Source organism: Diospyros lotus, chromosome 15 (assembly GCF_014633365.1).
Source record: "Diospyros lotus cultivar Yz01 chromosome 15, ASM1463336v1, whole genome shotgun sequence".
Taxonomy (NCBI): domain Eukaryota; kingdom Viridiplantae; phylum Streptophyta; class Magnoliopsida; order Ericales; family Ebenaceae; genus Diospyros; species Diospyros lotus.
Genome location: NC_068352.1, coordinates 32,948,572 through 32,961,508, shown reverse-complemented (window position 1 = coordinate 32,961,508; position 12,937 = coordinate 32,948,572). Strand labels below are relative to the sequence as shown.

Sequence of the window (12,937 nt, the reverse complement as noted above, 5' to 3'; positions counted from 1 at the left end):
AACAGTTAAACACTGAAAAAACTGTCTAACTTAGGAAAACAAATAACTGCATAATGTATCAATTAAACGGTCCCTATTATTTTGCCTAATTGCCTAACTGTTCCTATATTTCTACACATGATTTTCTACAAATACAAATAGCTGTCCAAAAATCCTATAGACAACCCACAATCCATCAACCAAAAGAGATACACTACTGAAGATAAGTAATAGTTGAAACTCAATAAAAGAATGCAAGCTTTGCAAGAAAGAAAAATAAGGCATTTGATCCAAGTGAAATAAGTAAAAGATGAAAACAATAGGTACTAATAAATGAGGAGGCAATCAAGGAGAGATGGAAGAAGTATTTCCCAAAGTTATTCAAAGAATGTGGGGAAATAGGTGTTATGCGGAGCTGTATACGTCCAAACGAAATAAGGTGTGGAAACACATAGGACAAGAGGGTGCTTTTCCGTAACAAAATTATTTAATGTGATCCTTAAATCAAAAAGGATGCTAGACAAGTGGAGGAAGAGCAATTTAGTAATTATTTATAAGAGCAAAGGAGATATCTAAAGTTGTAGAAATTATAGAGAAATCAAGCTAATGGGCCACACTATGAAACTTTGGAAAAGACTGATTGAACAAAGATTAAGAAGAGAAACCGAAGTGTCTAAAAACTAACTTGGTTTCATGCCTTGTAGGTTAACAACAAAAGTTATATACTTGCTAAGACTCCTAATGAAGAGATATAGGGATAAACAAAAAAGATTTATATTGGCGATCATAGATTTAAAAAGACAAAATTCTTAGAGAAGTCTTATGGAATATCTTAGAAAAGAAAGAACTCTGAATTGCTTATATACAAGTTATTAAAGACAAGTATCATATAAAAGAAATACGTGTCAAAACATGTGGAGGAGATTGTCAAGACCTAGTCTTGAATCTAGGGTTTTTTAGAATAGAGTTGAGAAGGAAGGATGGAAGAAAGAAACAGAGAAAGAATAGAGAGAAAGTGGAGGAAAACAAAGAGAAAATTAAGAGAGAAATGAGAAACTAAATTCAGTATTTGATTTCCTCTCCAAACAGATTGGTTAAAAATCAATTATAGGTTGTAACTGATCCTTTACAAAAGTAATTTGCTATAGCCGACATACAAAATAAACTACCACACCCTACTGAAACCCTATGAACTTGACAGAGATAATAAGGCCTTTTCAATTATAATTAGATTACATCAAGGATCTGCATTAAGCATTTATAACTCACTAAACATATCTTGGTAGAGGTGTCTTGATGTATGCTCTTTACAGGTGACATTTTTCTTGGTGGATAAGACAAAAGAAAGTGTGAATACTTAACCTAAGATAAGAAGGAACATTTTAGAATATAGAGGTTTTAAGTCAAACAGATTGAAACAAAATATGTGAAATGTAAGTTTAGTAAAAATACAAGTGTGGTTGATATTATGGTAAAACTTGAAGATCGAGTCATTCTAAGCAAAAATCAATTCAAGTGTATTGAATCAATCATTCAAAAAGATGGAGAGATTAATAAGAATGTTACCCATAGAATTAAGGCATAATGGTTAAAATAGCAAAATGTGTCTGGCATTTTATGTGATAGTAGATTTAGACCAATTTTATTATTGCACAAATGTTGAGTAGTAAGTGAAAAATATGAGCATAATACCATTGTGGTGGAAGACCAATGGTTTCGAGAGGTCTCGTGTATCCCCTAGGTCTAGAGTTTGAACCTTAAATCCATCCTGCTTGCGGGATGACCTAGACCCAGGACACCAAAATGAGCAGTGGATGCAAGCCTAACCCTGTGCACTACAGTGGGGCTAGGGTGATGGGCTCACCTTCCCGGCAATAGCTATGGCTCAAGCCGAACATTCCCTAGCAAGGAAGGACCCTCATGGTCATGCCTAGAGAGGGTTGCTACGTTGGTGACCCCACCTTCCTTTTTTACCCAACAAACAAAGAAATGAGCATAATCAAAATGAAAATGTTATGATGATGTGCAGTCAAACAAGAAAATATAAGATTAAAGAAGAGATTGTTTGTAATAAGCTAAAAGTGGCTCCTATTGAAGATAAGAAGTGTGGGCCAAGATTAAGTAGGTTTTATTTGTGTATAGGGTTCACTCTCATAAAGTGATTCTTACTTTTATATATTTGTTACTTATCAAGAAACAAGAAAAAGATCACTGATGCTGTTGGTTAAGGTAGCATCCACATCACATAAAACACAAAGCTTCAAGTCTCACTAGTCATGATCCTTTCTTTTTCTCTAACTAAACAAACAAAACCTTAGTGAAGATCACAGCAGTCAAATCTAGGCAACCCTGTTTTTTTGACAGGATGAACCAAACACCTGGACTAAGTTGGCCAGGTGGTGCTTCTGGCCAGCACAGTTGTGCTAATAACTATTGACTAAAGGCTTTAGCATGAAACAGTGCTACAAGGCCTAGGCAGGTCTTACCAAGTCGCAAGTCACCCAATCACCATGATTCAGCTGTCTCTAACTATTTTTGGTCTAGCAAGACTACCCCTTCACTAAGAAGATCGAAAGGAGTCCTAACAAAAGATATTTAACTGACATGATACCATCTCTAAAGCCTGATAGGAAACTGATATGCATGGAAAATGAAAGGCTGCATGATGCAATTTTGTTTTGTTTATTCAACTACTTCCCGTACAGACTAATAATTAGTTTTTAACTAGCTTACATCTTTCTTGCCCTCGGAATCCTGGTTTACTCATCAGGAATTTAGACTATGACCAAGTGACATAAACAAAATCAACAAAATTCAGTCAAGAAACAAAAATGTACATAGCGACGCGAGAGGGAATAAAAATGTGAAGAATATTCAGTTCGTAACTTCGTATCTCCATGATCACAGAAAACGAACCAAAAAAGTAACGAAAATATATGAAACTAGAATTCACCAGTAAATTGAACCTAAAATACACGAGCAAACAGTAACAAAATTGACCGAAAACACAGAGAGAAAGACAAATAGGAGAAAAAGGGAGGAGACAGTGAACCCGTATTCCCAAGTCTGGAATCCAGATTTGAAGAGCAGATAGTGAAGAGGCTCCCAATAGTTGAAGACCTCGTCACAGTCGTGTATGATGTTCGACGTGGCGCTCATGTACCGAAGCATCCCTAGAGCAAACAGCGGCAATATCCAGCCAAATCCTTTGTCCGCCTCTTCTCCGCCGTCCGATCTCGCCGGCTTATCGAGCTTCGAGTACGCCGACGGAGACGGAGTCAGATCGGACGGCAGCGGCCGCCTCTGCCGCGTCGTAAGAGCCATTCTCCAACTCCCTGTCTCTCTCTCTCACACACTTTGCCTGCGATTCACTTCAGAGCTCTAGACCTCTGCATATCATATATAAAACCAGCCGGTCCAGACCGGTTTTTTGGAACGCATCCGGTCCGGCTCAGATAATGGGTTGCTTATGATTAATTACTAAAATAATATTGTTACACAGAATACTTAAATTCGACATTTGTGATGACATTTTATATTGATAATAATTAATAAATAATTATCAATAAATATTTGACTACCAACACATAATGTCAGAATGTGTCCAATTTAGATATTCATTAGCATCATCAAAATAATCATTTAAGATTCATAAATATACTCATATCTCAAATTAATATTTTACTTAAATAACCCCTCAATTTCTAAACCTAACCAAAATAAGTGGAGTATAAAATTATTTAAATATCTTCCACTATATATTTATACATATTAAAAAATAATTAATTAATTAAGTATCCAGTTCATACAAAAAAAACATGCCAAACATCTCTTAAATAGTGGTGTGTAAAAGTTGATTCGCTTGTCTAACTGATCAAAATTTACTAACCGATTAAGTAAATTGAGAAGTAAACTTGAATTAAACTAACCAATTAACCCGAAAAATTAAATTAATTAATAAATACAAAAATCGAACTCAAATCATATAAATTGAACCAAATCAATTAAACTGAAGAAACGTAAAAAAACCAAAATAACTAATAGAAAACACATAAGATAAAAAATTAATATTATTTTATAAATATCAAAATAATATCATTTTAAAGTTAAATTAGTTCGGTTACTTAAATTATTCTAACTAAAAAAACTTAACCGAAAACTGAAAATTAAATTTTTTTAAAAAATTAATTAAATCGTACTAATATATATAAAAAAATTAAACGGAACTTATACCTTCAATTAATTCAATTATATTACTTCGATAAAATCAAACTTTTCTTCCCCCAATTCAATTATGTTACTTAAAGTACTTTCATGGTTATATAATCGATGTTAAAAGAAGAGGGGAATATGTCAGTAACGTGGAGGTCAGGCAAAGGTATACTTTAAATAAAAAAGAAGGGCGGCCAGTGACGCGGAGCTCAGGCAAAGGGATAGATTTAGCATGTCTTTTGCTTTTCCTCATTTCTTAATGTTTAAAGCTCAAAAGCAATTAAAGTCCCATCCGTCCATTTCTATGTGTGGACTAAACCACTTAAATTTGGGGTCTCAAGGCACCCAATCTAATTAGGGTGGTCTTTGATAATAGTTCGAGGGCTTCTTGCACTTACGGAGAGGAGGCGTGGCGGACGGCGACGAGTGTGGCGACACGGCGATGACTGCAGTCGGTGGTCATTGCTCATTACTCTTTGTTGATCACACGATAAGATTTAAGTTATTTGAAATATTATTATATATACTTAATTTGATGTTTCTAAGGCACCAAATATTTTCTTTTAAGTACTAGCAGTTGTCCATATAGAATTTGAGTGTTGGATACTATCAAATTGTGTGTTTGATCCCTAACAATACAGCACTATATTATTATGCTACACGAGGGCTATGAGCATAGATTTTTGACCCAAACTTACTTGACTCAACTTGATTACCCAATTTGAGTCTATGCGCATAGGTTTTAGGAAGGCAAAACTCGCACTAAAAGTGTCATTAGGCAAAATTTCTCGATTTCTATGTTAAAAAAAATAATATTTTCTCTAAAATTGGAGTAAGTTGAATGGATCTTACTTTGTCATGTTAGGACAAGTTAATTGATACCTCTAGTATACCTAGACACTAAATACTAAATGTGTTCATTCGATTTAAATTGGATCGAAATTGAGATTCTTAAAATTTTCAAATCGAATACTAAATCAATAAGAGTTGAAAACGAACTAGATTGATTTGGTCCAAATTAATCTTTATCGATTCTACACACACGTATTTCTTATTTTTAGTTTTTGAATATAAAATTAAAAAAAATATGCATGTAAAATTAAGAATTAACATTAAGGTCTAACTCCATAAAACAAATTAAACAATTACTAAGTTTAGCATTTAATTTAATATCTAAAAACAAAACAATAATAAAGTATAAAATCAAACTTAATATAACATTAACATTCTTTCAATGTTTTAAAAGAACTATTAGCTTAGCCAAAACCTCCTGGACCGGTGGGGTAGAGTCCCAACACCAAGCAACTGATAAAGTTAGTTATTGCATTTCAAGTCTCAAGCCTAATATAGCATTTAACTTAATAACATCTAACTGATCTCAACAGTTATTTCTATAGTCCAGTCTTATCTTTGGGGACCACAGACCAAACCCCTTATCAGCCGGTCTAGACCATTTTTCAATCCGAATCAAAATTTAAACACCCGTAATAAGCAACCCAAAACTGTTACATTCACACAGATTTCTTTCTCAAATAGCCTGCTTTGGGGGAAGAAAGGGAGGTGGAAAGGACACACATATGGAGAGGGAGAGAGGGATATGCATGCAACAAAACAGTTACCTTTTGAAAGGAAGTTTGAAACATTGCTAGTGACAGTAGCACCAAGCACAGTGATGTAATCGCAGATGTCCAGTTACAGACTCACTTTGAAATATCCCAGGCAGCCGGGGCAAATAGAAAACATGGTCCCTAGCAGAGGGCATGCCTTGCCCTCAGAGACCTGTATATGGTAAATATATATATGTCCTAGAAACAAAGGAAAAAGAAAAGGCCAAACAGAGCGTGTAAGTTAACCGGTGTTCTGCATCCCAGCAGCAATGCCCTTCATGGTTAAGATGAGAGTGTCCTCCAGCCCTGGAGCATACTCGCTTGTGGGATTCAACTTCACAAGTTCGGCTGCAGACTTGCTGGATTCCATGTAGTCCCTTGAGATATGGGGCCGCAGCTTCACATGGTAGTTGGGATCTCGAATGCGCTTCAGGGTGTATGCCTGCAGCACGTTGAGAGTCGTGATGTAGGAGTCGCGCAGGCGTAGGCGTTGCTTCAAGGAGGGGTCCCCTTCTAGCAAGTCTCTGTGCCCAGCAATCTGCAGCCAAAGTTAACAATTCCATAAGCAGCAGCAGCAAGCAAATGCACTATCACAAGATGGGGAGACTCTGTGATGTTAGTAAGAGATAGAAATGAAGTGAAAGCTAGAATTCATGGCTAAATCTTGTCAAAGCATATGTTTACCTGGAGAAGAAGGCTCTTGGTTTCTTCATAGTTGGACCTTAGGCGCTGGCCAAATGGCCACAACTCTTCTGACACGAGGAGCTTGTCGTATAAAGCAGCAATCCCGGGGTCTCCCTTGGCGAAAACCATCTCAACCAAATCAATAGTGACTCTGAAGAAAGGCCATTCATTGTACATTGCTTGCAGCATGTGCAGATTCTTAATGTCCTTCTTAATGGCGTATTTGAAAGCAGCTCCAAAGCCCAGCCATACTGGAAGATGGAACCTGGTTTGTGTCCAGGCAAAGATCCAAGGAATTGCACGCAAGGATTCAATTCCTCCACTCGGCTTTCGCTTCGATGGACGGCTTCCAATGTTCATTCGACCATACTCCAACTCTGGTGTGGCCTGCAGTAATAAACAAAATGAAGGACCCTATACATGGAAAACAACTGAATCGAAACCTGTCGTTTGAAGAGTACTTACAAGGCGGAAATACTCTACGAATCGAGGTTCTTGGAATACAATTGAGCGGTACTCCTCAGTAGCAACAACCGAGATTTCATCCAAGAGTGCACGCCATTCTGGTTTTGGTGAAACAGGGGGATGCATCCCGTGCTCGAGAGTAGCAGCAGTGAAACGCTGGAGCGTCCTAAAACACAGGTGCTCTTCCCCGAAAGATTGCTCAATGACTTCTCCCTGAACTGTGACACGAAGCGACCCGTGAATGGTATCAGGGGGTTGAGACAATATAGCAAGATGGGTTGGGCCACCTCCTCTTCCAACTGTTCCACCCCGGCCATGGAACATAGTTAACTTCACGCCAAATTCCTTTGCAACTTTTATCAGCTCCTCTTGAGCCTTGTATAATTGCCAAGCTGCTGAGAGTCGTCCAGCATCTTTGCCGGAATCTGAGTACCCGATCATCACCTCTTGCTTCCCATTAATACGGTTTCTGTACCAGTCTATTGAGAAAAGCCGGGCAACAGCAGCCGGAGCTGCTTCCAAATCAGCTAGCTTCTCAAACAGTGGAACAACTCTCAGAGGCTGCTTCACGTGGCATTCACGTTGCAGCAGCTCAACGGCGAGTACGTCAGATGGTGAAGTGGCCATTGAGATGATGTAAGCTCCAAAGCAATATGCTGGAAGCTCAGCTAAGACCTGAAATGTATCCAAGACATCAGCAATTTCTTCGGTTTTTGGAAGATCGGGACCAAAGAGTGGGCGCTTCCCGCTGAGCTCAGATAAAAGCCATTCCTGCCGGCGTTCTTCAGACCATTCTCGATAGGAACCAATTGCCAAATGCTTGGTAATGGCATCCATTACATCAGTGTGCCTGTCTGACTCTTGTCTAATATCAAGTCTCACAAGTGAGAGACCAAATGTAGAGACTTGCCGCAAGAAATCAAGAAGGCTTCCATCAGCAATGGGCCGGTCACCACAAGCACAAAGAGATCTGTAGCAGACCTCAAGAGGTTCCAAGAACTACACGAAGTTTAAATCCTAATTAGAAAGAAGTTGACCAGATAGAGAGGAAAAGTAGTTAAACCAAAGGAGATACCTCCTCGACATTGGTAAAAGTTTCCTCCTCTGGGATGTCGGAGGTTCCATTGGCCAATAAATGCCGAGAGCGCTCCCGCGTCTGATACAGCTTATCTCTCACATCCCCAAGGATAACACGGTAAGGTTCACTTGGAGGAACTTGCTTCCAAAACTCTGCACCATGATAAATGTATACGATCAAACACCGATGATAACACAAGTACATAGATCCGAGGTTTCCGTCTGTGCTGTTGACGATGATTTTCTGGTGTGTTATATTCTGAGAAACAGTATTAACGGTGCAAAGCACAATGAAGGTTTTGTCTAGTTTGTTTTCAATAAGTTGTCTTAAAACACAAACACCTATATCAATTCTTGGCATTACTAATCTGCTTACCTATGTAGTGTTTTGCATCTCTCTTCGAGGATCTGTGGAGTTCATCAGCTCGAGCACGAAGCTCGTCACTGCAACGCCACATAGACAACTGGCAAGAGATAAGGGGTAGTCAGAATAGCGGTAATAATTACCAAACATTACGAGTGGAGCTCCATAAAGAACAAAATTGGTGAAATATCCAACAATAAGTAGCTATTGAAACCTCAAACATGAGATCTTCGATCTGGGAATAGTACAAATTAGCAGCCATCAACCTCGCCAGTAAGCAGACGTCCCTTGTGACCTCAGGAGTAACCCTTGGATTACCTGCAATCGATGCCAAACAGATATTAAGCAACAAACAGGAGAGAGAGAGAGAGAGAGAGAGAGACCAATTAACTCCTGAATGAAAATTCATTACTTATTTCAAGAAATTTTTTCCTTTTTTCGTCTAAAATCAACATCAGAGATTATACTGTCTTAAGCTTGTTTCCCGTTCTTCAATTAATCTTGCATAATTTGATTTGAATAACTAATAATAAGAATTTAACTATGAAGAAAGATCTTACCATCTCGATCACCACCCATCCAAGAAGAGAATTGGATAAGCGGGGCATTATAAGGAACACGTTCATCTATTCCTATGTTCTTGAGAGCCGTGTCAACACGACGTAAAAATTTAGGAACACCCTTCCAGATTGTTTCGTGGAAGTAACTCATTCCTGCTCTCATTTCATCCTGTGGGGTTGGAGGAGTTCTCCTGATCTCATCTGTTCGGAAGGCAGCTTGAATCTGGCATGAAAACAAACAGATGTAAGAACCAACAATACTTAGTCTGATCTTTACATGTATAATAGTATTATCAACTCAGTAAGCATACAATAGCTTTACACTTCTATACTGACAATTGAGTTAAGTATTAAATACAAGGGAAGGGGATCTGAGCCAGGTGAGGCCAAGGAAATCTGTAGAATGGGCATATAAATGGCAATCAAGCGCAGCACAGTCAAAGCTGAGCCTATGAACATCGTGCAACTATAATACATATACATAAGCTAGACCTAGAAAAGCGTCATTTTGTGGAGTGAGCTCACTCTCTTTATAAATAATCTTGGCAAACAGGAACATGGTGGTAACATCGTATTGTTAATTGTGTGCATCTACTTGATCACTGAAAGGACAGATACTTTCTAGCTTGAATTATACTTTTATATGGTGAAAGAGAAACACCTTGAAAGTTTAAAACATGCAATGTTCCCCACAGGTGACAACCACCATACTTTTGAATCAAGTAATACTACAACAACAGCATCACCATAAGCCTTAATCCCACTTTTAAATGAAGCAATACATTTGAATTTTACAGCTTTCGCGAAAAGGGACTCCACAAGATAGCAGAGCACATTAGAAAATCAAGTTATATGAATAAGCATCAATGATCAAACAACTCAACCAGGTGTAATTCAAAAGTCTGCAGGCTTAAACAGTATAAAATTCTATTGCTAGCGATAACATATTAGAAAATAAATGGATATGTTAAGTACAATAAGAATAGGAAACGGCATAAGCTACATCTATGTTTACAGGTTCACAAATAGCAACCCAAAAAAACAAACATCTACTCTGAGAAGGAACTTCATAATTAGAAAATTCTAATCCATGACTGGTATGTTGAAATTTAAAAGAATGCATATACAACATTGGAGATGGCACACAACCCACAATTGGAAAAGGTTGACTTGCACGGGCTATAAAATATGTTCTTCTAGTCATGTCAAACTCCATTAAATATTTTAGCAAAACACTATTTAAAACGACTGCTTCAGGCTGACTCAGACACGTCGAGTTGGTGCTGCTTATAGTCATGTCAGGGAAAAGAATCAAATATGCTTTAAAACTCAAATAATCTCAGTATCCAATCAGTTCAAGTACCCAAATACAGAAAATCCGTGAGATAGCAGAACAGTATGAGAGTCTTCAACAGAATCAAAAGAAGCCGAAAGATAAGGAGCAGAAGTCGACACTTGAGTAAAACTTACCTCCCTCTGTAAAGCCTCATCTAGTTCCTGCTTATCATCAGGAGTAATGTCTTTGGCATATAACTGTGTTAAACAGTCCCGGATCCTAAAGAGAAAAAAATGAATGAGAGAGGTGATTAAAAAGGAATCATAGAATCAAGAACAGTTCCATCGAGACCAGATCGAGCTGCAGTAAGCTTTCTATAGGATCAGGATCAGTCACATCTCATACCAAATTTGTAGTAAGCTTTCCACGAAAACACAGATCCAAAACATCAGTACATAATAACGAACCTTCCAAACTTTTGAAGCAAAGATCGTCGGACAGATTGCGTAGGGTGAGCAGTAAAGACCAGATCAACAGTTTGATTCTTCAGAGCATCAAAGACTTCTTGGGGAGATTTTTTCAGTTCCCCCATAAGTCTTTTCAGAGTTTCTTCAATGTCTGATTCAGTTGTTGCCGAGTTCTCGTCAGCAAAATCCCCCTTTTTCAACTTGATCCGTCTACGGTAAGCGATCTGAACTTCCTCAGCCAGGTTGGCCAAGTTAAGCATGTTCGAGAACGACTTGGCAATGACAATGGAGTCCCCAGGATCCAAACTTGTCAGAACATCGCCAAGCACTTCCAGCTTGTGGGGATCAACCCTCCCTTCATACTCAGCAGAAAGTTCATAACACCCTTGAACCTACACACAAACACAACAACTTACATTAGTGATAGTTCATTAGTCATATCTTTATCAAGATTTCAAAAACAATGATCTTAAGCAAAACTCTTTCGAATGGTTGGGTAGAAGATAAGGATCTCGAATTATATATTACCTGTTGTCTCATATGAACAAGTAAATGTAACAACAACAACATATCAAGTCGTTACCCCACTATATAGACACGAAATTGTTTCTATCTATGGTTTTATCTTCCGTGAAGCCACTGTAACTAATATCATTCCCAACTGTCTTCCACAATATTTACTCGCTAAACACGAACAAGTAACCATTCAATCAAAATTCAAACTTCACAGAAACAGAAAAAAGTAGTCTCTTCCATATCATATATCAAAGTTCTCTTCTCAATTCTAAAACTTCACTCAGAATCCAGATTTGGGTGATTCCAAAGAACTTCCAAACTTCAACATTCAAATCACATTCAACTGGTTTTCAGTTTCATAACATCAAATATAATGAATCAGAGAACAATTAATCCTCAAAAACAAGAAATAGAGATCACATGTTTACCGTCTCTCTCAGATCCTCCCCATGTAAGTCCTGGAGAATGTCAAGAAACCGATCCAATAACAGAGCGTCGTATTCAACAAGCTTGTCATCCTCCGACACTTTGCCGGGAACCAGAAGCCTCAACTGGGCGTCGATCGACGCCATCTTCTCCAGACTTCGATTCGCCATCACTTAGATTCTTCGAGCAAACCCTAGAAAAGTGAACCGACAATTAGGAAACCAAATCAATCACAACAAGAACAGATAAAACATTCCGGCCACGACCCAGAAAGATTGGAAGATTAGAGTGTTGAAAAGGCATAGACATGGGAGACGGAGATAATGTAGCTCAAAAGCTTCAAACTTTCTGATGAAAAACAGAGCAACCATACATAAACTACTAAAATTAGTGATTCTTCCCGATCCCCATATCCCGAGAAATTAGAGTAAGAGTGTTAGGCAATAGGAATACCTGAATGCGGGCACTGCAAACTGAGGAAGGAAATGATCTCTCTGTAGAGAGAGTGAGAGAGTGAGTGAGAGAGAGACACACACACACACAGAAAGAGGTTTGAGACAAAAAACCTTCAACTGGGTAGCTAGCTATAAATAGATAAATAGAGATAGAGAATCCAAAACAAATCGAACTCGCCGTGTTGGGGAAGATGTTAAACAGTTGCAGAAAGTCAAAACACACACAATCACACAGACAAAGAAGGCTCTCTCTCTGTCTCCCCCCTAATTATGAATTGATTGATGAAGGAGATGGCATATTCTATCAAAGATGCCGATTTGAGTTTTTTTCCATCTTCTTGATTCAGCGGAGGACTTGCATTCCTTATTGGAAACGAATTGCCCGATTTCTGGCTCAAAAGTTGAATCATGCTGTCCCACTCCAATCAGGATTCAACTACTGTTTTTTATTAGTATTGGGAGTTCACATCTATGCCAATTGCTTATTAAATTAAAAAACTCACCAATCTAAGTCGATCCCAATTCTTTCTTTCTTTTCTTATATTAGAGATTCAATCCATGTTATCCACGTATAAAAAATAAAAATTTATTAAATGACACTTGCCGATTATAATTCACTTTTTAACTTTTTTTAAATAAAATAAATTTTAATATAATTGTTACAGCCTACCTTCTAAAAATTGCATTATTCTCCCGAACAAAATGTCATCCTCTCAAGAAAAGAGATTCTCCCAAAAAAGATAGGAAAAAGACGTTTTTCCAAAAAAATGGGCTCATCTCCCCAAGAAGTCTCCTTCACGTGACAACCCTTATATAGTAATAAATTTAATTATTATATTTTAACAACAA

General features: G+C 37.8%; 2 protein-coding genes across 2 annotated transcripts in view; both read right to left on the bottom strand.

The window, feature by feature from the left end:
• The window catches only part of LOC127791884 (dol-P-Man:Man(6)GlcNAc(2)-PP-Dol alpha-1,2-mannosyltransferase), a 30,840-nt gene extending 27,492 nt beyond the window's left edge, over positions 1 to 3,348 (bottom strand). The window contains exon 1 of the mRNA XM_052322045.1: positions 3,032 to 3,348. Coding sequence (XP_052178005.1) covers positions 3,032 to 3,303 — 272 coding nt within the window. The 5' untranslated portion in view covers positions 3,304 to 3,348. The remainder of the gene's footprint in view (positions 1 to 3,031) is intronic.
• A 2,441-nt stretch (positions 3,349 to 5,789) lies between these two features.
• On the bottom strand, positions 5,790 to 12,523 carry LOC127792169 (phosphoenolpyruvate carboxylase 2). Its single transcript, XM_052322564.1, has 11 exons — positions 12,087 to 12,523; positions 11,636 to 11,826; positions 10,692 to 11,083; positions 10,419 to 10,503; positions 8,949 to 9,171; positions 8,603 to 8,706; positions 8,401 to 8,488; positions 8,023 to 8,177; positions 6,948 to 7,946; positions 6,483 to 6,869; positions 5,790 to 6,336 (listed from the first exon to the last, which is right to left on the bottom strand). Exons 2-11 carry the CDS (start codon positions 11,801 to 11,803, stop codon positions 6,040 to 6,042), a joined length of 2,898 nt encoding a protein of 965 aa, XP_052178524.1. The 5' UTR covers positions 11,804 to 11,826; positions 12,087 to 12,523; the 3' UTR covers positions 5,790 to 6,039.
• Between the last annotated feature and the right edge of the window lie 414 nt (positions 12,524 to 12,937).

What these genes read in the sequence shown, in the direction of transcription:
- LOC127792169 (XM_052322564.1), bottom strand. Translation starts at nt 11,803, where the DNA reads ATGGCGAATCGAAGTCTGGAGAAGATGGCGTCGATCGACGCCCAGTTG. An exon ending in TCGAAGATCTCATGTTTGAG is followed by an intron (nt 8,489 to 8,602) that starts GTTTCAATAGCT and finishes ATCTCTTGCCAG; the next exon opens with TTGTCTATGTGGCGTTGCAG. An exon ending in CTTTTACCAATGTCGAGGAG is followed by an intron (nt 7,947 to 8,022) that starts GTATCTCCTTTG and finishes AACTTCGTGTAG; the next exon opens with TTCTTGGAACCTCTTGAGGT.